A 26,439-nucleotide genomic window follows, 5' to 3' on the forward strand; every position below is an offset into this window, starting at 1 on the left:
CAGCCTAAATATGAGAGCTAAAACTATAAAAGTCTTAAAAGAAACCAGAGGAACATATCCTCATAATTCAGAGTAAGCAACTTTTTAAGATATGACACAAAAAGGAAAAACAAACAAACAAAAAAAGGAAACAGATGGACTTCATTCAAACTGAAAACTTTTGTGCTTTAAAGGACATCAGCAATAAAGTGAAAAGATAACCCACATGGTGGGGAAAAAAACATTTGTAAATTTTATCTGATAAGAGGATGACTGGTATCCAGAATATTTTTTTTTAAGATTTTATTTATTTATTCATGAGACACAGAGAGAGGCGGAGACACAGGCAGAGAGAGAAGCAGGCTCCACAAGGGGAGCCCCATGATGTGGGACTCGTGGGACTCCATCCTGGGACTCCAGGATCACGCCCCGGGCCAAAGGCAGGCACTAAACTGCTGACCCACCCAGGGATCCCCACTGATATCCAGAATATTTAAAGAATTCTTACAACTCAACAATAAAATACATCCTAACTTAAAAACAAGGCAAAGGACATTTCTCCCAAGGAAGATGTACGAATCTCCAACAAACACATGAAAAAATTCACATCATTAATAACTACAGAAATGCAAATTAAAACCACATAAGATGCTACTTCATAACCACCCACTAGGTAGGACAGCTATAATCAAAAAGACCAACAATGACTGCTGATGAGGATATGGAAAATTGGAGCCCTCACACAATGCTGATTGGATGGTAAAATGATATAGCCACTCTGAGAAACCATCCCAGCAGTTCCCTCAATGGTTAAACTTTGAGTTGTTATATATGACCCAGCAATTCTAGGTACATGCCAACAGAAATGAAAATATAATATCTACACAAAAATCAGCACATGGAGGTGCCTGGGCAGCTCAGTTGATTAAGCATCCAACTCTTGATCTCAGGGTCCAAGTTCAAGGCCTGGATTGGGCTCCATGCTGGGCATGAGGCCTACTCAAAAAAATATAATCAGCATATGAATGATCCTAGCAGCACTATTCTTAACTAAAAAGTAGAAACAACTGAAATGCCCATCAACTGATAATGGATAAATAAAATGTAGTATATCCAGAATGGATGGATGTAAAGGGCATTATGCTAAGAGAAGTAAAAACAAAAACAAAAAAACCATATGATTTCACTTATATGTGGAATATAAACCAAACAAAACAAATAAAATAACAAAAAACAATGCTAAACAGAACCAACTGCTGGCTGCCAGAGGGGAAGGGGGACTCACATAATAGTAAAGGAGACTAAGAGACACAAACTTCAAGTCATAAAATAAATCACAGAGAAGCACACCATACGAAATATACTCAATATTGTAATAATATATAGGGACAGATGGTGACTGCAACTATAGCTATTACGATAAGCATTGAATAATGCATACAATTGCTTAATCAATGATGTACACTTGCAATAACATTGTATGTTAATTATGTCAATAAAAAATGTAGTATACCCATACAATGGAATATTACTTAGCAATGAAAAGGAAAGCAGCATTGATAGATGGATGGATGAACCTTGAACACATTACATACTAAGTGAAACAAGTCTGTCACAAAAGGCCACATATTATGTGATTCTATTAATATGCAATATCCACAAGAGGCAAACCTAGAGAGACAGAAAGAAGATAAGTAGTTATCCAGGACTGAGGAGGCTGAAGTAAGTAGGGAGTGACTGCTAAAAGGTGTGGCTTCTTTATAGGGTGAAGATATTCTAAAATCTATCTGTAGTGACAGGTTCCATGAATATACTAAAAACTGAAGTGTACAGTGTATGAACTGAAGTGTAAATGAATGAACTATATAGTGCATGTGATTTATGTACCAATAAAACTTTTTATTTTTATTATTATTATTTTTTTAATTTATGATAGTCACAGAGAGAGAGAGGCAGAGACACAGGCAGAGGGAGAAGCAGGCTCCATGCACCGAGAGCCCGACGTGGGATTCGATCCTGGGTCTCCAGGATCGCGCCCTGGGCCAAAGGCAGGCGCCAAACCGCTGCGCCACCCAGGGATCCCAATAAAACTTTTTAAGAAAAAAACAATTTTGTGGGACGCCTGGTGGCTCAGTGGTTGAGTGTCTGCCTTTGGCTCAGGGCATGATCCTAGGGTCTGGGATTGAGTCCCACATCAGGCTCCTTGAAGGGAGTCTGCTTCTCCCTCTACCTGTGTCTCTGCCTCGCTCTCTTCTGTGGAAAGAAGAGAAAGACAAAGAAAGAAATAAAGAAAAAAGAGAGAGAGAAAGAAAGAGAAAAAGAAAAAAAGAGAAAGAAAGAGAAAGAGAAAGAGAAAGAGAAAGAGAAAGAGAAAGAGAAAGAGAAAGAGAAGGAAAGGAAAGGAAAGGAAAGGAAAGGAAAGGAAAGGAAAGGAAAGGAAAGGAAAGGAAAGGAAAGGAAAAGAAAGGAAAGGAAAGGAAAGGAAAGGAAAGGAAAGGAAAGGAAAGGAAAGGAAAGGAAAGGAAGAAAGAAAGAAAGAAAAAGAAAGAAAGAAAGAAAGAAAGAAAGAAAGAAAGAAAGAAAGAAAGAAAAAAAAATGAATGAATGAATGAATTGATTCAATTTTGCTCTCAATAGTACAAAAGATGAGGACTAGGTGACAGTGGTCCCCTTGCTCCCCAACACCTCAAATTACCTTACTGAAAGGCAACTCAAAAGCTAGAGGTATTTCAGGGCTTGCAATCTTTTATTTCTACATTGCAGGCTTATGAGTCCGCAATTAAGAAAAATGTCAGTATTACAATAGACAAAATCTTTATTTCTTTGCAAAACTATGTGACCTACGAGGGCAGAAGATACATTTTCTGGGAAACCCTCAGACTAGCCAGGATCCCATACTGTCTTGCCTTGAACTTAGCGATTCAAGAGACTGGCATATATAAGCAGCAGCATTCTAGTTTTCAGGATTTGGGGCTTGATCCCTATTATCCTGATGGTTCAAAATAATACAACTATCAAGAGGAAGAAAGTTGAAAGTTGGAAACAAATTGTTTTTTGTCTAGTTAAATTTGCACTCCTTTGGACAACTTTTAAGTAGCAATGGTCACAATACTGGCGACTGCTTCTTCTGTCAGGCATATTGCTTTGCATTCAAATCTATAAGTGCATATTTGACTGATAATAATATATCAAACCACTGACCATATAACCCAAATCATCTGGTTTATATTAACCTGAAATAAAGCTACTTAAATAATGTCTTTGCACATTGCCTTGCTTAAAGCTAGTAATAAAATACAGACTTTCTTAGAGACAGTGCTTTATTGATCTCAGAAACTGAATCATACTGATAACTTAAGGCTATAAGTCAACTTAAGGTTGAAATGACAACCAAATGATAAAGTCAGAAAAATTTTCAAGGCTATAAAGCCTAAAATTCCTAAATTCCTTTAAGAGAAAAATTATATAAATCAGATTTTACTGTGGATGCAAGTATCCTTTGGAATCTGACAACATTTAGTCATTTGGAAATAAAGACTATAATGCTAAGAGCTACCTTTGAAAGACTCAAAAGGGATGTCATCCACTTAAAAGCACAACAACACACTTTTTATGAAGCATACACAATTTTAAAATGCTTCCTTTAAGAAGAAAAAAGACAGGGGGAAGTCTTTTCTTCCTCATAGCTATATGCAACTATGAAAAAAAAAATCATTATTCTCTGTTCTCGGACAATAAAATAAAACAGCTTACAGCAGCACTTACTTTTTAACTGTGATTTCCAAAAAAACTCTTGAGTCCCAGGACTCAAAGTAAATCTACCACTCAAGGAAGAAATGACGGAACTTTAGCAAGAAAATTGAGATGGAGGCTATCAGGACAGCTGCAGCAGGGAAGGATCTAAAGGATGTCAGCTTCAAAAGTGCAAATACAGGGCAGCCCTGGTGGCTCAGCGGTTTAGCGCTGCCTTCAGCCCAGAGCGTGATCCTGGAGACCCGGGATCGAGTCCCACGTCGGGCTCCCTGCATGGAGCCTGCTTCTCCCTCTGCCTGTGTCTCTGCCTCTCTCTCTCTCTCTCTCTGTCTCTCATGAATAAATAATCTTAAACAAATAAAAGTGCAAATACAGTGGAGGGAAAGCAGAAATAATGGGCTTTTTGAAACACTAAATAAATTCTTTCCTGAGCAAAATGCTGCTCTAAGGAAAAGGACAGTGTATCATATCGGAAGTCTTCAGTTTCAGTCCAAATATCAGCTGCTGTGTTAAAAATAAATTAAATGTTAAAAAACAGACTCTATGGTTTTCTAGTCAGAATCAAACCAAACCACCTAAGTTGCTTATCTTTTGTTCTTTTCTGACATCTGGTCTAGGTACCCTTTTGACCAGAGTGTGGAAAGAATCAACAGATGGGGTATAGAGCTTCCACAATCAATGGTCCTATATATGCTCTTGATGCTGTAATATTCGACTAGAAGTGCTTGGAGTCAGTAGTTCTATTTAGACAGTGCCAATTTGTGGCAAAATGCATTAATGATGAAGAAACTGTATATTTTTCTTATATAAAATGAATATGTTTACAATACTATAATAAAGTATTACTAAAATCTCTCAGAGAAAAATAATCCAACTTAATATTAAAAAGCAGTTCTTATTTTCCTTACTAATAAATTCAAAAATGTACATACTGGATTCTCTAGTTTAAACTTCAGGCAAAATATTTTTAAAATAAACTATTTCATCTTATTTTTACTAACCCACTATATAACATGAAAACACTGGAACTAGTAATATAACATTTGAGAAGCTATTTTTCTTAAAATCTAAATTAGCAAAATTAAAAGTTGAGCTGGAATTTTAGAAATTTTACTTTTTAAGAAAGAAATTTTACCATTTAAAATACTGCTATAGGGATGCCTGGGTGGCTCAGTGGTTGTGCATTTGCCTTCGGCTCAGGGTGTGATCCCAAAGTCTGGGGATCAAGTCCAACATGGGGCTTCCTGCATGGACCTTGCTTCTCCCTCTGCCTGTGTCTCTGCCTCTCTCTCTCTGTCTCTCATGAATAAATAAAATCTTTAAAAATTAAATAAAATAAAATGCTGCCATATAAGATTTAAAAATCAAGTATCAGAGGTAAAAACTTAAACCAACAAGAGCACCTGGGTGGCTCAGTCGAGCATCTGACTCAGTTTCAGCTCAGTTCATGATCTCAGGGTCGTGAGATTAAGTCCCACATTCGGCTCCACACTCAGTGCAGAGTGCGCTTGTCCCTCTCCCTCTGTTCCTCCCTGAGTCTCCCTCTCTCAAATAGTCTCTCAAATAAAGTCTTAAAAAAAAAAAAAAAAAAAAAAAACTTAAACCCACAAACCAGATTTCTGTAAAAGGATCTAAAATGAAGATCAATAGCTACGACACCACAGAATCAAATGTACACCAAATCCTACAGCAAAGCCAAATTAATGTAACACAACAAGAGAAAAACGTAGACACACTTTGTGAGGCCTGCTTTACTTAAAAAAAAAAAAAAATAAGGTGAGAGATTCCAGAGAATGTTAAATTTCTATTTCCCATATTATCTCCAAAAGAGATCAAAAGAAATTCTAACAAAGATGTCAACAGAAAGATACTTTGTGGGTGGGGTCTCAGGAGGTGACATTCTGTTTTCAGCTTTTCCATTGAGGCTCCTGCTACAGAACCCATTTTGAGGGAGTAGGGGGAGTCTTTAGTCCATGCTATCAGAAAGAATGAAATGGGTCTAATCACTGCTAGAACAATTTTTTTAAAATTTTTATTTATTTATTTATTTATGATAGTCACAGAGAGAGAGAGAGAGAGAGAGAGAGAGAGAGGCAGAGACACAGGCAGAGGGAGAAGCAGGCTCCATGCACCGGGAGCCCGATGTGGGATTTGATCCCGGGTCTCCAGGATCGCGCCCTGGGCCAAAGGCAGGCACCAAACCGCTGCGCCACCCAGGGATCCCTAGAACAATTTTTTAAAGAGGTTAACTGTTTTCATCTCAAAAGTTGGAGAGAAGAGAAAATGGAAAGAAAGTGATTTTGTAGAAAACTCAGAGGGGAGAAAAGTAAATTCAGAAATGTTCAGGAAGCAACAATTTGAGGACTGAAATGCCAATACTATTAGCCAATATAGTATTCTTTTTACAACTTATCTCAATTCTATAGCAAAGTGTTGAGACATAGGTTAAGAAAAAGTAAGTAAAATTAATTCCAATTCTTATAGCTGTACAAACACTTCATTGGCAAATATATAAAACACTTTACAAATCAGACTTTTTTTTAGATTTTATTTATTTTTTAAAAGATTTTATTTATTTATTCATTCAGAGAGAGACACACAGAGAGAGAGAGAGAGAGAGAGAGAGAGAGAGGCAGAGACACAGTGGGAGAAGCAGGCTCCATGCAGGGAGCCCGACATGGGACTCAATCCCAGTACTCCAGGATCACGTCCTGGGCCGAATGCAGGCACGCTAAACCACTGAGCCACCCAGGGATCCCCCCACAGACTTCTTTTCTTATGTAAATTAGAAGAACTGTTCAAGTGCATATGCTCCCTTAAACTCTCTACCATCACTGATCCGGATTAAAAAAAGAAAAAAAATTCTATTTCCAGTCAAATTGGAATTAAAATGCATATAATTTATCCACATTCCTTCACTGCCCTGCTTTATTACTACTGCTTTTAGTGTATGTGCTATTCATAAGACTTCACTGACACTGTGCAGAGCAAAAGAAAAAAAATAAATCCAGACAGTAATTAGGTATACTACCATTGCACAATACTACAAGTAAACTGTCTTCCTGGACTCATCTGAATTACCTACTAGAAGAACTCAAAAATGCTACTTGTTTTTGCATAAACCATACTGACTAGCAGAGTGCAAGCTGTTTTCTGATTCCCCATCATGAGCTAGTATTAATCTTGCTCACTTTCATCATTCAGCAAGCTGACAAATCAAAAATCATACTCCACTGCTTTGAAACTGCATTTCTTTGATTACTAGTGAGGTGGACTACCTCACTGTTCACTGTCCATTTGCATAATTTTTTTATTTGATTTTTCCCAGTTTGTAGCATGTCTTATAAAATTTATGGAACTTTGGGACACATCTAAGTCTTTAATTTTTTTATACTCAAGTATTTCAGTCTTATACATTATGAATTTTTGCTTTGGTGGTTATGCTTATAAACTCCTTCCCCAAATCAAAATGATATAAATTCATAGATCTGCTCTAGAATTTCTATGTAAGTTTTTTTTTTTTAAGATTTTATTTATTTATTCATGAGAGACACAGAGGGAGGGGGAGAGAGAGACAGAGACACAGGAGAAGCAGGCTCCATGCAGGAAACCCGATGTGGGACTTGATCCTGAGACTCTGGGATCAGGCCCCGAACCAAAGGCAGATGCTCAACCGCTGAGCCACCCAGGTATTCCCAGTTTTTTGTTTTATGTTTTTTTTTAAACACATCTCTTTTTAGCCATTAAGGATTTATTTTGGTGATGGGTATTAGAAAGGCATCTAATTCCCCCCAAATGTACCAACACCATTTAATAAATAAATAATCCACCTTAATTACAGATTTAAAGTGTTTTCTTGATCATATATTAACAAAATACCCATACGAAGTACATCTGTCTTGGACTCTCTATTCTTTGCCACTACGGCAACTATGGTTTAATTCTAATATACTTTAATATTTTGTAGGGCAAGTCCTTCATGTCTCTTGTAGAAAAACTTCCAAAATTCTTCTATTAAGTATTACTATACAAACTCTGGAATCATTTTGTCACTTCCTACAAAAATAGAGATATTAGCTTTAGTGATTATTTTTAGAAAAAAGGACAATTTTAAAGTGTTATATATTTCCATTTAAAGTATGATATGGGGGGATGTCATACTGGGTGGCTCAGCAGTTTAGCACCTGCCTTCGGCCCAGGGTGTGATCCTGGAGTCTGGGGATTGAGTCCCGCATCAGGCTCCATGCAGGGAGCCCTCTGCCTGTGTCTTTGCCTCTCTCTGTGTCTTTCATGAATAAATAAATAAAATCTTTAAAAAAAAAAATATGATATGTTTCTCCATTTAGTTGAATCAACTTATTTCCTTCAGTAATGTTTTCATAAAAAGTCTCCAACCTATTCACATATACTATATTTCTATGCTCTTCTCTAAGTCTTGTTCCTTTGTGAAGATGTTTTCCTTTTTTAGCATCTCTGGTTAATGCTGTTCAGCAGTTATCAAAAGTTTTCATATATCTTAAATCAGACCACCTTACTCCTATTAGTACTAAATATTTTATCTTGCTTATTTTTAATAAGTGAAGAATTGTTTTGATCTTGGCATAATGAATACAGATGATTTTATATGCTCTAAAAACATATAAAGTAACACAATTTCAACAAATCAGAGATCATATTTTAATAAACATGCAATACTTCCCCCTCTATGGCATACCTCAAACTATTCTGTTTAATGTTTTGTCACTTGTTTTACTATACCTGTTTATTTTTTTAAATCTCAATAATCTCTGAACCACCTCCCCACTGGCCTCAGTAAATGTTAGTTTCCATTTAACTACTTGGCCTCAGCATGGACACACACCCTTTCTCTTACTAGCCCACAGCAAAGCTGAGGCAGTCAACTTTCTAATGGTTCAGTTTTAACAGAAGAGTATTAGGACACTGAGTTACTCAGCTGTCTCACTAGAAAATTAGCCCAAAGCCCACAGGCCCAAGCCAATCTCCTAACAGGGCTTTCCTCTACAGCTCCCTGGATATCCCCTAGCTGAGACCACCTGCTTATCCATCATCCCACCTGCCTACCCACCACCAGTGCCTATCCTCTCTCCTGTCAAAGAGAGAGCACTTGTCCAGTTTTACAACTGCTTACCTGTCCAACAATAGCACTGCTTGCCCATCTATAGAGCTTACTGCCTGTACTACTAGCTTCAAGAATGTGCCTCTTCAGTTGCAAGGCTTATGGTCTGCTCACCCTACTACAAGACCACTCATAAATGAATTTAGAACATATTTAGACTCCTCAAAATTCAAGGTTTTCCAGGTCATAGACTGCTAATACTGTCTCTTCCTTAGCTATGACTGACATGGCCTTCCTAACATCATGCCCTTCAGAAGAGATCATTCTCGGCATACCTAGGAGGCTCAGTCGGTTAAGTATCTGCCCTTGTATCAGGTTGTGATCTCAGGGTCCTGGGATTGGCTTCGCATCAGGCTCCCTCATCAGCAGGGAGAGTGTTTCTCCCTCTCCCTCTGCCCCTCCTCCCACTCATGCTCATTTTCTAATTAATTAAATAAATCTTTTTAAAAAAAGAAGAGACCTCTGTTATTCATAGGACTGTGCCCTATCAGACCTACAAGACAGTCACATAAGGACAGAATAGTATCACACCTGAATAAAATAATCTGTATGACTTTCTCTCTACCCTCCAATCACACAATCACCCCCAAATTCCTACAACTACTACAATAATTCTTCATGTTTCTAAACTTTATTTGGAATTCAATGTCACCAATTTTAACATTCCATTTTTCTTGAATTCCTTCACGTGCCTTGGTATTTCCAAATGTGAAAATGCCTGGAGCAGACCTTCTTAACACAGAGTACATGAACTCCCTAGGGAACTGTGAACATTACAAAATTAAACGTAAAAATCTGTGTGCATGTTTTTTCTAGGGTGAGGATATAGTTTCACTAAGTTCTCAAAAGGGAGCCAAAATAGATTAAGTCTTGAATTTCTCTGTACTGTCTATAGCAACAAGCACAGCAATGAACACATTCCAGAGCTCAGTATTTGTTGGCTGGCTGTATTCTAGTTTTCTCACTCTTTGCATAAAATAATAGTTTTTAAAAAATATGTGAAGGTCCTAATTTCATTTCTTCAAAAGACATCCACATTGTGCCTGTCCTATGTGGGAAAACACTATACTAGGCTCTAAGGATTAAAAAATAATAATAATATAGTTCCACACACAAGGAACTCAAAGTATAATAGGGGAGACAGAAACATCTAATTCTAATACAACATGGTATAAAGGTAAAACAAAAGATGCTGGGAGTGGGCTTACATGTGGTGGCTTAAATTAACAGAGTATAAAATGACTGATAAGCAGTAAGATCAGTGGGCAAAGAAACATGGGGAACACAAACACATTTAAGAGCACTTTAACAGGGCAGCCCCGGTGGGGCAGCGGTTTAGCGCCGCCTGCAGCCCAGGGTGTGATCCTGGAGACCCTGGATCAAGTCCCACGGTCAGGCTCTCTGTATTATGCCTGCTTCTCCCTCTGCCTGTGTCTCTGCCTCTCTCTCTCTCTGTCTCTATGAATAAATAAATAAAATCTTTAAAGCACTTTAACAAAAATGAAGCCCAAGAATGGGCAGAGAAGGAATGATGAATAAAACACATGAAAAACAGAGGTGCACTTCAGTGTCAAAAGCCAGTGTAGGCAATCTGTGGGTGGCTCAGAGGTTTAGTGCCTGCCTTTGCCCCAGGGCGTGATCCTGGGGTCCCAGGACTGAGTCCCACATTGGGCTCCCTGCATGGAGCCTGCTTCTCCCTCTGCCTGTGTCTCTGCCTCTCTCTCCCCTCTGTGTCTTTCATGAATGAATAAAATAAAATCTTAAAAAAAAAAAAAAGCCAGTGTAAAGTCTGAAAAAGACTACAAAGGACCTAGCAATGAGAAGTTACTGGTACCCACAGATGTTTCCCATTAGTGAACATAAAAGGTAGATATGTTGCAATGAGGAGTCAGTAGAAAATAAGAGTTAAGAAGTTTAGATAAGAAAGGAAGACAGGGACACCTAGCTGGCTCAGCAGTTGAGTGTCTGCCTTTGGCTCAGGGCATGATCCTGGTCCCAGGATCGAGTCCCACATTGGGCTTCCTGCGTGGAGCCTGCTTTTCACTCTGCCTGTGTCTCTGCTTGGGTCTCTCATGAATAAATAAATAAAAATCTTAAAAAAAAAAAAAGAAAAAGAAAAGGAAGATGGGCTAGTAAGTAGAAGAGTTCAGGATAAAAAGGAGAAGGACTTGAGGGAAGAATAACTGGAGAGGAAGAGCTTGAGTCTGCAAACAGGTGACATAAAAGAGCAAGAGCCCAGGAATCGTAGAACAGAGGAGTCAAGGGCATGATGGGAAAAGTTGGGATTCAACAGGAAGTTAAACACCTCATCTACTAAAATCAAGGAAAGAGATGGCAAGGGAAAGATAAAGGGTGGGGGGGGGGGCAGATAGTTGATGATGGAGATCATTCCCAATAACTAGTTTTCTCATATGTGATTTTTCAGTTATTTTGACAAAAGAGCTGGAAAGAAAAGTGACTCTTCAAACTAAATCCAATTTCAATGGTCACAAGGAACAGATGAAATTACACAATATTAGAGTCAAAGCATGAGTTAGAGACAAAGTATGTTCTATGTTATTTCACCAAAAACAGTACAGTCTGTGTTTTTGATCAGCCCTAACACCCTAAACGCAGTAGGAAGAAAGATCTAGGACAAAAGCTGGTAATGCTTTTCTGTAAAGGATCAGAAAATACTGTGGCTTTGCAAGCCATATAGTCTCTATTACAACTACTCAACTCTATTGCTGTAGCATGAAAGTAGCCAAAGACAATACATAAATAAACAGGCATATTGTATTACAATAAAACATGATTTACCAATGAGTGGATCTGACTCACAGGCCTTAAGTTTGCTGACCCCTGTTCTCTGGACTGAGAACACTGCAAAGGAAATAAAGTAGTAGAAAGAAGCAGAAGTTAGGAGAATGAAATAAGAAAGTAGCCACAGAACTAAAATGTAGTTGAGTTGAGGTATGAAAGAGCAAAATAATAATAAAGGAGCAATGGAAAGAGCAGGACGTGAGTGAAGGAGAAAAACAGATGACAAAGAAACACTGGAAAGAAACAGGAAATCAAACAAAAAGTGAGCAGAGATAATACACGAACTCCAAGGTAGAAAAGAAGCAGAGACAAAAGCAGCTGAATGCCCTAAAAACCAGACGGCAAAATGAAGAGGGGAAAACAAGAGCGTCACAACCCCGTCTGCAATGAAATTCAGATAAAGGATAAAACACACTCATTTCCCAGTTATAACCTGATGGTCTAATCATGTGTATGCAAAAGGAACCCACAGCTTAGAGAATGTAGAATTAATTTTTATTTTGCCCACATATCAATCTGGTAACATATACAGCATTCAAGAGATCAAATGAAACTTATTCACCATATCATAAAAAGAGATCAATTCTTTCTAGGCTTCTTATTCACTTTCATATGTGTATGAATATGACAACTTTAAAAACCTATTAAAATTGAAAAGAAAAATTTATTAAAATCAAGAAAGTCAGCATTAAGAAGTTAAAAGCCATACTAATCTAACTTTTAAAAGTTTCCACAAAAATAAAGCCAAAGATTTCAAAAAGAAAAGAATCTTGGACAATATAATAATCTGCATATTTATATTGTACAGGAATTTTGTTTACTTTTGGCTTTATTTGTGGGGAAATCCTTTAAGGTAAATGCAGATTTATTCTGACACAGCTAAACAACAAATTAGACCACATAATTTATGTTAAATAGTACAGTGTTTAAGAACATGATTTGGGGGTTAGTGGGCACTGGGTTTATGTCCTCACTTTACCAAATTACTGAATTGTGTCTTAATTTTTGTAATTAATGAACCACGCCAATTAATTGCTCTAAAAAAGTTTTCTCTATGCCTATAGCATCTCCAAAATATACTTATAGAGGGCAACTTATGCCAGGATAGTATTAAAAATCTGGCTTAAGAGACCTGAAATCCTAAACATATGACTTAATGTTATTTTCAGGATACTGGACAGAATTGTTTACTTCACTAAACCACTACATTCTTTAAATAAAATGAATTACTCCACTATGGGATGTCCTCATCAAGAAAACTATATTTTCATGTATATAGTAAAATATATCCATCCCTGTTATGAGTATACTGAACACTGTCAAAGCTGTCGCTCTGATCTGTATTTTCTTAGCTTTCTACAATGAACACAAATTACCTGAGAAATAAAGACATAATAAAATAATAAAGTAAAATAAAAAATTTAAAGACATTACTTTAAAGAGGATCAAAGAATGGGATAGCATAAATATTTCCAAGTAATATTTATCTTCCCAAATTTAGGAAATGCCAATTCACCTTAACAACAAAAATCAAAGTCTATTGTGAATGGCTGTTAGCTAAATGGCCTGGTACCCAAGAGTAAGGAACATTTTGTTGTTGTGGCTTTTTCCAGAGTACTATATACTAAATTCAACTAAAATTGTGTTTTCTCTTTCAGATTATACAAAATCAATTTTTATATTTAAAACAGTAAAATATTTCAACAGTATAAACATAAATATAACATTGTGGGCCTGGCCATAAACAAGATCAATTCTAAAGGCAGCAACAGATAAAAAACTTGTTTCCCTATATGGGCCACTGAAGGATTCTTAGACAAAGAGTTGTGAACCAGAGACACAGACATCTGAGAAGGTACAAGAAGGTACAAGAACAGAACACAGTGCTTTCTTCAGCACAGCAAAGCAGTTAAAAGTACCCTATCTCTGCTAGCTTCTGAAATACACAAACTAGAGGTGAGAACCTGGTTAAGGGTCCAAGAGAAAGGCTTTACTTTCTGGTGGCTAGTTATTTCTAAATAAAAGTGTAGAAAAATTAACCCAGCAACAAAAACAGCTGTTTATAGATTGAATGATGAAAATCAAAAACTGTGGTGAGTTAAAAATTTAATAGAATTGACTATAGAATTTGACCACAGGGACGCCTGGGTGGCTCAGTGGTTGAGCATCCACCTTTGGCTCAGGGCGTGATCTCGGTCTGGGGATCGAGTCCCACACTGGACTCCCTGAGAGAAGCCTGCTTCTCTCTCTGTCTCTGCCTCTCTCTATGTGTCTCTCATGAATAAATAAATAATCTTTAAAAAAAAATGAACTTGACCAGGAAAAAAAAAAATCTATTTAAGAATTTTAGAACCAAGTTTGAAATTGCCCAGAAGAGTCTTTCAATGTGTTATTGAACACTCAGCACTGCAGAGTATCCTCTCCAAGTGAGTAATAAAAATTCCCTAATTTCCCTCCTCAATGGACATTTGAAACAGACTAAATTTTAATATATCATCTTTTAGATTTTCAAAACACAGTCCCATGCTCTAATTTTTTTTTTAAAATATGTATGTTTTACTTCTTTACCTTTTTCATGTTCATTAGACAATTGTCTTGCCATCCACAGCTCTCTGCCTTTCTCCCTTAACCCTGTGCTTTATTTCCAGGTCACAAAAATAAAACATTTACAGAACTATAAGCATAATAAAACTAGATAAACATTACTTAATAAGCATCTTAAAACTAAAAATTTATAAACTAAAGCACTGCAAGTCAAATGGAACAAGAAATTTTAGTTGAGTATAATCTGTAGCATTCCTGACCATGAAACTGTACAAAATCCTTTACAAGCCTTTTTAATAGAACACAGACTCTCATTATCCTACTAAAAGTATCAAAGACCCTTCCTCTGAAGTTTTAGATATTTTCCAACAAAAATGCATTAAAATTCCCATCTGTCTTAATCAGGTTATTCTTTAAGAAACCCATTTCTTAAAAAAAGACAAAAAGGTCTGTATAATTAATCAATGTACAGTCTTTGTTTAAATAAATAAATCTTATAAACCATGAAGCATATTTAGGAAGTCAAAATTCACCTCTTCTTGCGTAACTGGAGTCCATATCTTTAAACTGTACCACAACAAAGTCTGAACACTTGAACAAAATACTCTCCATTATTTCTTCACGTTTTGGCCCCGAACTGGATTCCATACTTTTCTCATGTGCAGCATCAAGTACCAAATCACACTAAAATGAGAAGCATGAGTAAACACTCAAAACGTTTATAAAATATGACAGGGCTTCTTTAGCATATCAAGGTACTATTCTTATATACATGTCTTTGACAAAAATAATCTATCTCAAGCGAATCTTATAATCATACTTTTTTCTCAGAAATATGACCAATTATCTATTCCTTCATTCAAAAATCCTCTCTTCTAAAAGTTGGTCCTTGGTACCATAGTCTGTTTTAAGTATATTCATGGTAATAAAGAGGAAAATAATGACCCATTCAATCTCTCTTCTAGCCCACAATCCTTGAAAAGGTCAAGATATTTTAATAAGTACATAGAACAAGTTTGATTATACAAACTAGTCTATAAAATAAGCAGTATATGAAACTGAAGAGCAAAATAAAAGTGGTTTTAAGAAGTACCTTAAAGGTAAAGTATTGAACATGAATGACAAACATACCCATCTCACAACTATAAATTGCTAAATCAGAATCTAAGACAGTGTCAGGAAGCCATACAAACATACAGTAGTTGATGATCCATGGGGTTTTACATTCAACAAAAAGCAAAAGAGTAAAGATTACCTTAGGACTGTATGTTTTAAAAACTCCTTCATATATGCCTCCGTTTTTCACTTGTACTTCACATTTGGATCCCTAAAAACATACAATTAATTTATCGAAGAAACAGTGCGCTACCCAGTTATAAGGGATAATTTTTTTCAGTTTTACTTTTTATATAGCTCACCAGGCTTCATTCAGCATTATTAGGTATTCAGTGACAGCATAAAAAATCTTAAAACATTAACAATACACTGAATTCTCAAAACTCTCCAGGAGGCCCTGCACAAGAGTTTGCAGTATGAATTTAAATACTGAAGTTAAATATTTCTGACTCTGATTTTATCAGGTGACAAAATAACGCACAAAAGACAATCAAGTACTACTATTATCTTATACATAGCATGGTTAACAAGAATGCTTTTATAGTGAGTCACAATAGTTTGGATGGAGTTCCACTTTTTCTAAATAATCCTGATTAAATGTGTCCAAAAAAATGTTACTTTAAGAATCAATCATCTACATTTCAACATCATGAAATGACTGTAATGTGCTCCCAAGTCAGTTTCTCCCCAATAATCTGGTAACTTACAACGACTGATGTAAGTATATGAACCATCCTCATATTTGCATAGATTCCATCAAAAGAAATCTGGAATATTAAGAAAAAATATTATTAGCAATCAGCATTTATCCTTGTATATACATTAAAGTTAACATTTTGTTACAAAATGTTTAGTTAAGTTCATAATACCTTATATGCATTAAAGAAAGACTTGGTTTACTACAATCTTTTATTTCCTTAGAGAATGGAAGTTTAAGTTTTCAACAGTGAAATCAGTCATATAACAATATTTCGACTCTGTGTGATACAAAAAAGCAAAAGTGAATTTCCATATATGAGGAAGACATAACCAGAGAAACAGGACAGATCAAAGGTTGGAGAGCAGAGGAAGAAGAAATCACTAAAAAGCAGAATAAGGGATTTTTCAAGGTGAGAGAACTGTCCATTATCTTGACTATGGTGGTGGTTACACAACTGTATGCATCAAACCTCAAAGACCTGTACACTAAATAGGGTTAAATATACATAAATCAACAAATGAGGTGAAGGAGTATGCACCTTTGTCAAAGACCCTTGACTATCTTCTCTTAGCATATATGAATCAATGATAGTGCTCTTAGGTCTCATCAGTCACACCACTGCTTATTACATACTATATAAACATATGTCCTTCTGATTTTACATAAGAGTATCTGTCCAATAATGCCAAAGTCTCAAAAATCAGTGACAGTTTCTCATTTATTTCTTCCATCACAAGAAACTGCCCTTCATGCTCAGTTTAATCTCACTGATAAAGTTCTAAAATTCAAAACCAGAAGGCCCTTTCCAAGGAAGACAAATAGAATTAAAAGCTCATTATCAGGGAAATACAAATCAAAACCACAATGAGATACCATTTCACACCAGTCAGAATAACTAAAATTAAGTCAGGAAATGACATGCTGGCAAGGATGTAGAGAAAGGGGAACCTCTTAAACTGCTGGTGGGAATGCAAGCTGGTGCAGCCACTCTGGAAAACAGTATGCAGGTTCCTCAAAACGTTGACAATACAGCTACCTTATGACCCAGCAATTGTACTTCTGGGTATTTACCCCATAGATACAAATGTAGTGATTCAAAGGGGTACCTGCACCCCTATGTTTATAGCAACAATGTCCACAACAGCCAAACTATGGAAAGAGCCCAGATGTCCAACAACAGATGAGTGGATATAGAAAATGTGGGGCAGCCTGGGTGGCTCAGCAGTTAAGCGCCTGCCTTCGGTCCAGGGTGTGATCCTGGAGACCCAGGATCGAGTCCTGCGTCGGGCTCCCTGCATGGAGCCTGCTTCTCCCTCTGCCTGTGTCTCTGCCTCTCTCTCTCTCTGTGTATGTCTCTCATGAATAAATAAATAAAATCTTAAAAAAAAAATGTGGTGTATATATACACAATGGAATACTACTCAGCCATCAAAAAATGAAATCCTGCCATTTGTAATGACAAGGATGGAATTAGAGAATATTATGTTAAATGAAATATCAGAGAAAGATAATTATCATATGATCTCATTCATATGTGGAATTTAAGAAATAAAACAGAGCATCATAGGGTAAGAGAGGAAAAAATAAAACAAGATGAAATCAGAGAGGGAGGCAAACTATAAGAGACTGGTTGATGGACATTAAGGAGGGCATATGATGTAATGAGCACTGGGTGTTATATAAGATTGATGAATCACTGAACTCTACCTCTGAAACCAATAACATACTATATGTTAACTGAATTTAAAAAAAAAACTTTTAAATACAAAAAATTAAAAAAATTTTTAAAAAGTAATTCTAAATCAAAACCCCAAAGAACCCTGCAAACTCCAGTCCTGACGCTCCTCTTATCTTTTTCTTTTTTTAAAGATTTTATTTATTTATTCATGAGAGACAGACAGAGAGGGGGGGGGGTGCAGAGACACAGGCAAAGGGAGAAGCAGGCTCCATGCAGGGAGCCCGACGCGGGACTTGATCCCGGTTCTCCAGGATCACGCCTTGGGATGAAGGCAGCGCCAAACCCTTTGAGCCACCCAGGCTGCCCTCCCTCTTATCTTTTTCGAGAGTTATTCATTTAGATTTGCCTTTAGCCATTTATACAACAAATGACTTCTTGTTTGCATGAAAAATATAATTTACAGAAAATGTTACATTTTGTATGAAGTATCATCTCAAAAAACAACACATATAACTAATAATTTTATACCAAACAGTACTGAAGTATGAAAGTTATATGAGATATAAAGCCCAAAAAGAGCTTTGGTCTATGGTTCAGAAATCACATTTTAGTTACCAATTTTTCCAAACAAGTAACATTAAAATTACTCACCGTGGATTGAGGCAGTCCTTTGCTGTTTCGACCTCTAAAAAAATGAAATGTTCATTAAGTTCAACAAACTAAACAAGCTTAAAAAATATTTTCAAATTTAAAGTATCTTATAATTCCATTCAAATAAAGACAGCATAGGCAAAGCTTTGGGGAAGTCTCATCTAATATTACGTATAAAGGCTACCTAAGTTAGTTCTCTCTGCACTTGGCTGGCTCAGAGGCCCAGAACAGGTATGGGTAATGGGAGGGAAGGAGGAGGAAAGAATGTGAACATGTTCAAAATAAATGAAGTAAAAATAAAAATAGCCTATAGAAAAAATAACTAATACTAAATATAATAACCTTTACTCCCAAAGTAACCTATCATTGTTACAGAAAGCTACTTAGGAATAAAATATAAATTCTATTCCTGATTTAAATGACACATTATTGACTGACATCAAAGTCACCTCCCAACATTTTTCCCTTGTCTCTAAAAATGCAGTTTACAACTGCAAAAAAATTTTGAAAATAAGTTACATCATTCAAAGCACTTTCACTTCTAATAAGTACCTTTGTTAGGATCTATATCACAAGTACCTTTCCCTGCCAATCCCCTACAACTCTGAAACAATGAAGTACATCAAAGTCAGCTGTCAAGTTATTTTCAGTTGGTGGACTCATGTGAATTTATAGAACATAATACAGCCTAAGGCTTATTCCACTGGAAAAAATTAGGCCCCTTATGAAACGATAAAAACATCAATAAAGTAAAATAGTATGTTCTTCATAAGCAATTACTCTGAGTACTGGAATCTCATTTTAATAAAATAATCAAAATACTCAAGCCACAAATTCAAAGAGAAGTACAATTCAGGTCTAAAAAGTTTCATAGTATGAATGATGCCAATTCCCAGTAAAATAGCACTGATCTTAAAACTCCAAGGATAGGGCTGGTCTGCTCTCCAATTCAGTCACCCTCTCTCATCTAGAAAGTAATATCTTAGACCGAAGGATCTCTGAAATTCCATCCATTTCTAACATTCTGATTCTGTAATCCTTTGCCTCACACACAGCACAGAGAAATTCCTAAAGTCCAAGGAATAGGAATAATAATACCATTTATAGCACTACAAACCAGATAACTATGTGGTAAGCACTATGTCAAATCTCTCAACCCTAACCTTAAAAGAAATTGAACCTTAGTTAAGTATCTTGACTAAAAATCATAAGCAGAAGAGATGGTATTTTAACCAGGTGATCTAAAGTCTAGGCTTTTCATTTCTTTTTTTTTTCTTTAGGCTTTTCATTTCTATGTTATATACTGCATCTCTGAAATTGCATCACAAGGAATAAACTTCACAATTAAACCTAGCCAAATTTTTATTTTTTTCAAATATCATTTGAATTTATTGGGTTCTTCTAATTATTTGTAGTCTGTAACCAAAGGCTGCCAAACAGCTAAAAATCCTGCTTAGGATTATCTTAAATTAAGTGGTTGCTGAGTTGCCACAGTTAAGACTTAAACAAATGCCACCAATTAAGTACCTTTAAATTCATGTGGCATCCCCAAAAAGCTATTTAAAATAATTTAAAGACTCCTCTACAGAAGTCACATTATTTTTTTGTTGATTATACAATTACATCTTGGACTAATCAAGAACAACTGTTTTGACAATCCAGGTTACTTAGGAGAACAAATCATTAACAGAGAAAAATAATAAAAGACTCACAGCACTATAAAGTGGTACACAGAATATAGAGACTAGAGATTTCCCCTGACCAAACCATGAAGCTGATAACCAAGGGGTATGTTGGTATATCATAGCAGCATTTTCTGAAACTTTTGCTACAAGTCCAAATTCATTTTTTTTATTTTGGGATCCACTTAGATTATGCTTTACTTTTTTTTTCTTTAGCATTTTGGAACAAAGCATCTTAATATTTCTTATAGTAACAAAAATTGAATTTCAAAAAAGCCAAGATTAGGAGCACCTGGGTGGCTCAGTCAGTTAAGTGTCTGCCTTCAGCAAAAGTCATGATCCAGGGATCCTAGGATCAGGCCCCCATTGGGCTCCCTGCTCAGCAGGGAGCTGCTTCTTCCTCTCCCCACTCCCTCTGCTTGTGCTCCCTCTCTGTCAAATAAATAAATAAAAAATTTTTAAAAAGTGACAATTATATTCTAGTCCTAAATATACTTATGATTAGATGGATCAGATTTAACAAAACCACCATATTCAGGATTCTATGCTTTCGATTGTTATTGAATATGAAGTTAAGGTGTGATTCAAAATGCCAAATTAGGGCAGCCTGGGTGGCTCAGCGGTTTAGCGCCACCTTCAGTCCAGGGCAAGATCCTGGAGTTCCAGGATCGAGCCCCACCTGAGCTCCCTGCATGGAGCCTGCTTCTCCCTCTGCCTGTGTCTGTGTCTCTGCCTCTCTCTCTCTCTCTCTCTCTCTCTCTGTGTGTGTGTCTCTCGTGAATAAATAAATAAAAGTCTTTTTTTAAAAATGCCAAATCAATATAATGAAATTTTAGGGGCACCCGGGTGACTCAGTGGTTGAGTATCTGCCTTCAGCTCAGGTGGTGATCCCGGGAACCTGGGATCAAGTCCCTCACCAGGCTCCCCACAGGGAGCCTGCCCTTCCCTCTGCTTATGTCTCTCTCTCTCTCTCTCTCTCTCTCTCATGAATAAATAAATAATCTTAAATATTTTATATATATGTATATATATATATAAAGAAAATTTTAAAGTAATAGTTTACATTGCTTCAAAATAATGCAGGAGGGAGGAAATAGCTCAGGTTATAAATGAAAACAAGACTGGCATGAGTTGCTAACCACTGAAACTAGGTGACAGGTGTTCAGGGGTTTAATATATCATTCTGCTTGCTTTATACAATTTCCTTAAATTAAAAAAAAATACCTTCTGATATGATACATTCAAAGCCCAGATTTAATGAAGATCTACTAGTTTACAGGAAACATGGTGTGGGAGAATAGGTTAACTGATCCCATGGGTTACAAATCAATTAAACCCAGAATATGGGGCAGCCCGGGGGGTCCAGTGGTTTAGCATTGCCTTCAGCCTGGGGTGTGATCCTGGAGACCTGGGATCCGAGTCCCACGTCGGGCTCCCTGCATGGAGTCTGCTTCTCCCTCTGCCTGTGTGTCTCTGCCACTCTTTCTCTGTGTCTCTCATGAATAAATAAATAAATATTTTTTTTAAAATATGGTAAATTTCGCCTAACAAATGAAAGCGTCTTCAACAAATAAATGGCAGAAGAAAAAAGAAAAAAACAGCATAGAGGGAGGGAAAATTATTATAAATTTAAAGACACATATAAATCAAAAGCAAAATGTGGCTTCTCAATCTCAAACTTATTACAAAGCTACAGTCATTGAAACAGTGTGATAGTGGCATAAGGACATAAAATCCAATGGCATAGAGAGCCCAGAAATAAACGCTCACATATATGCTGAACCCTTACAACTTATAACGTATACAAAAACTAACTCAAAAATAAAAATAAAAAAAATAATTTAAAAAAACTAACTCAAAATGGATCAAAGATGCAAATTTAAGAGCTAAAACTATGGAACTCTAAGAAGAAAACATGGGAGACAAGTCTTCATGACTTTGAATATGGTAATAATTTCTTAACTGTGATACCACAGTGCAGACGTTAAAAAAAAAAAGAGCAGTAAAAAGAACTTCATCAAAATTAAAAACTTTTGTTCAATGGATTAATAAGAGAGTTATCAGAGTGAAAAGATAACACTTTTCAGAATGAGAGAGGATATGTGCATTTCATATATCTGGCAAGGGGTTAATTTCAGAATACATAAGCAACTATAATTCAAGAACAACAACAAAAAATACAACCCAATTCAAAAATGGGCAAAAGAGGGGATCCCTGGGTGGCTCAGCGGTTTGACTCCTGCCTTTGGCTCAGGCCGTGATCCTGGGGACCGGGGATCGAGTCCCACGTTGGGCTCCCTGCGTGGAGCCTGCTTCTCCCTCTGCCTCTCTCTCTGTCTTTCATGAATAAATAAATAAAATCTTTCAAAAAAAAAATGGGCAAAAGACTAGAATAGACATTCTTCCCAGGACATCACAGTTAGCCAATAAGCACATGAAAAGATGATCAACAGCACTAGTCATCAGGAAAAATGCAAATCAAAACCACAATGAGCTAACACTTCATTCCCACTACTACAGTTGTTATCAAAAAGACATAAAATCACAAGTATTGGCAGGAAACTGGAAAATTCTTTTCCAATTGGAAAAATTGGAACCCGGGCAGCCTGGTGGCTTAGTGGTTTAGGATCACCTTCGGCCCAGGGCATGATCCTGGAGATCACTTGATCCTGGGATCAAGTCCCGCGTCAGGCTCCCTGCATGGAGCCTGCTTCTCTCTCTGCCTCTCTGTCTCTCTGTGTCTCTCGTGAATAAATAAATAAAATCTTAAAAAAAAAAAAAAAAAAAAAGGAGGAAAAATTGGAATCCTTGTGCACTACCTGTGGAAATATAAAATGGCATAGCTACTGTGCAAGATAGTATGGCAGTTCCTCAAAAAATTAAATAGAATTACCATATGATCTAGCAATTACCACATCAGAATATATACCCCAAATAACTGAAAGCAGGGATCTGGGGGTGCCTGGGTAGCTCAGTTAAGCATCTGTCTTCAACTCAGGTCATGATCCAAGGGTCCTGATATTGAGCCCCATATGGGGCTCCCTGCTGAGCAGGGAGTTTGCTTCCCTCTCCCTTTGTCCCCCCACCACCACCACCTGCACATGAATGTTCTCTAAGAGATAAATCTTTAAAAAAAAAAAAAAAAGCAGGGATGTGAACAGATATTTGTACATCAATGTCCACAGCAGCATTATTTACAATTAGCCAAAAGGTGGGAAAACCCCAATGCCCACTGACAAATGAATGGATAAACACAAGGTGGTATCTTCATACAATAGAATATTTTCAACCTTAAAAACAAATGACATTCTGGCACATATTACAACATACAAGAATCTTGAACACATGTTAAGTGAAAGAAGCCATACACAAAAGGACAACTATTGTACGATTGTACTTGTAGGAGGTATATAGGGTAGCCAAATTCATAGATACAGAAAGTAGACTAGTGGATGCCAGGAAGTGTAGATGATTGAGATGGGGAGCAACTGCTTAATGGGTAACTAAGGGATTTCTTCTGGAGTAAAAATGTTTTGGAACTTAATAGAAGTGGTTGATAGCACAATAAAGTCAATCTACTTCATGCCCCTAACTACACATTTAAAAATGGTTAAAACAGTTAACTTTTATGTGATGTACGTTTTACCACATTAAAAAAACAAAAGATAAGCTCAGATTCTCTTTCCAAAGAACTTCATTTGCAGCCAAAGGATGCTCTCAAAAACAGTGGAGGTTGTGGCCAAAGACAGACATATAAGACACTAGAATCTTAACAAATACAGGCTTACATGGATAAAAAAAAAAAAAAAAAAAGATCCAACTATATACACAGTCTACAAAAGAGGTATTTTAGATTCAAAAATAAAAATAGACTGAAAAAAAACAAAACAAAAATAAAAATAGACTGAAAAGGATGGAAAAGATATATTGTGCAAAGAGCACATAAAAGAAAGCTGCAGCAGCTGTACTAGTATCAGACAAAATAGACTTTAAAACCAAAAGTGTTACTAGAGATAAAGAAGGACATTTTATGATAAAAGGGTCAATCCGTCAGAAAGAAGAAAGAGGCTTTCACCTGTACTCTCTGTGCCCTTCAACATAGCTCCTGGGTTATTGAAGATGAACTCCCAACAGAAATTATCTGTGCCACCTTAATACAGAGCCCTGCCCCTTTTCATGCTCCCCATCCTTGTCACACTATCAAGCTGACAGTTGAATTCCAACTAATGAAGGTAGAAGATGGTATTAAAAGGCTATAATCTGGTAGCCACCTTAGTAACAACTGCTTCACACAAATATCACTAATGGATGCTAAATCTAGTAAAGCAGAAACAGGATACTTGTATAGTCAGAAAGTAATTCCCCACAAGATATTGATTAAGGGGGAAGCGAAAAATAATTTTCTAGTAAAGATATCTAGCAGATCTGGGGTACGTGGCTGGCTCTGTCAGTAGAGCATGCAACTCTTGATCATCGGGTCGTGAGTTCAAGTGCCACTTTGAGAATAGAGATTACTGGGCGGCCCCGGTGGCGCAATGGTTTAGCGCCGCCTGCAGCCCAGGGCATGATCCTGGAGACCCTGGATCGAGTCCCACATCAGGCTCTCTGTATGATGCCTGCTTCTCCCTCTGCCTGTGTCTCTGCCTCTCTCTCTCTCTGTCTCTATGAATAAATAAATAAAATCTTAAAAAAAAAAAAAAAGAATAGAGATTACTTAAAAATTTTTTAAAACTTAAAAAAAAAAAAAAAAGATCTAGCAGATCCTTATCCTGTAATCAAAATTAACAGCACCAGAAATGGGATAAATACACATCACACATCTCCCCAAGACTATATAACAAGAACATGCAAATCACCTCTATGGTATTCTTGCTAAAAATGCATAATCTGAAACTAAATCATGAAGAAACATCAGAAAAACCTCAGGTTAAGAGACATTCTACAAAGTAACCTGTGATCTTCAAAGGGGTCAAGTCATAAAAGACAAAGAAAGACTAAAGAACTAGTTCAGATTAATTAAAGGAGACCAAAAAAACATGACAACTGTATGTAACACATAATCCCACACTGGTTCCTGGACCATAAAAACATTTTGTTTTGCTGCAGAGAACATCAGAAGAATTAATGGTTAAAATATGAATAACATCTATAAATAACAGTCTGACATAATATTAATTTCCTTATGTTGACAACTCTACTGTGGGTTTTTTTGTTTTGTTTTGTTTTGTTTTTTTCTACTGTGGGGTTTTAAGAGAATATCCTTGTTATTAGGAAATATACTCTCAAGTATTTAGGGCTAAGGAGCACCATGTCTCTCATGTGTTTAATAAAATAATTTTAATTTTATGGAACCCTGGGTGGCGCAGCGGTTTGGCGCCTGCCTTTGGCCCAGGGCGCGATCCTGGAGACCCGGGATCGAATCCCACATCGGGCTCCCGGTGCATAGAGCCTGCTTCTCTCTCTGCCTGTGTCTCTGCCTCTCTCTCTCTCTCTCTCTCTCTGTGACTATCATAAATAAATAAAAAATAAATAAAAAATTTTAAAAAATTAAAAAAAATAATTTTAATTTTATAATGAATTAAATATGCATATCTTAATTTAACAAGAGAAAAAAATGAAAAAGTAAATGTTACTTGACGAATATAGGTAAAGGGAATAAGAAAGCTATTTGTACTATCATTGCAACTTTTCTATATACCTAAAAATTATTTATGTACAGTTTTAAAATTAAGAACTGTAATTAACTTCTATCTACTGTATTGCCCAAAATGTCCTTAATTTTTTTATGTCCTTAATTTCTTAAAAAAAAAAAAAAAAAGAAATTCAATCCCATACAGCCTTGAAACTCAAATGCCATTTTTTAAGACAACTTCCTTGGATTACACCATCCCAATTAAATAACACAGTGCTCTTTTTCAACTCTCCAGATTGGAATCTGCCATAACCAGATTTGTATTATAGTTACTGATGAACCTCTCATATGCCCACTACTCAGGGCCATTACCTGACCAAATGGTGCTTTTGTGCAGATCAGAAAATGATGCCTCCTCCAGGGAGTCAAAGCCCCACACTAGAGAAAACAATGTGGTCAGCAGCCAGTGCCATTATGAAAATTACAAGAGGCACTGGAAATAGAGGTAGCCCCAAAGGCACATCGTGTGGCCAAAGAAACTCCTGGATTTCAACATCCATTCATGTCCTTAGCCAAAAGCTCCTGGATGAAATAAAAACTAAACCAAGACTGGCAGACAGTATTTTATACATCTTTGTACCATCTACCAAAATCAGCACAGAGGAACCATAGCTCACAAATGACATATACCTAATAAATATCTAATGAATTAAGGAGCCCAAAGAAGAAAGAAAAAGATGGAGAAAGATTTCAAAGTAATCATTA

At 36.5% G+C, this 26,439-nt stretch overlaps 1 protein-coding gene across 50 annotated transcripts in view; it reads right to left on the minus strand.

The window, feature by feature from the left end:
• ATXN2 (ataxin 2) overlaps positions 1–26,439 on the minus strand; it is a 116,721-nt gene that overhangs the window by 61,510 nt on the left and 28,772 nt on the right. For all 50 annotated transcript variants that reach the window (XM_072725137.1, XM_072725140.1, XM_072725133.1 and 47 more), the window contains 4 exons: positions 18,361–18,394; positions 16,039–16,098; positions 15,471–15,542; positions 14,749–14,899 (listed from right to left, as the gene is read on the minus strand). In XM_072725137.1, the coding sequence (XP_072581238.1) occupies positions 14,749–14,899; positions 15,471–15,542; positions 16,039–16,071 (256 nt within the window). In that variant the 5' untranslated portion in view covers positions 16,072–16,098; positions 18,361–18,394. The remainder of the gene's footprint in view (positions 1–14,748; positions 14,900–15,470; positions 15,543–16,038; positions 16,099–18,360; positions 18,395–26,439) is intronic.

Source organism: Vulpes vulpes, chromosome 10 (assembly GCF_048418805.1).
Source record: "Vulpes vulpes isolate BD-2025 chromosome 10, VulVul3, whole genome shotgun sequence".
NCBI lineage: Eukaryota > Metazoa > Chordata > Mammalia > Carnivora > Canidae > Vulpes > Vulpes vulpes.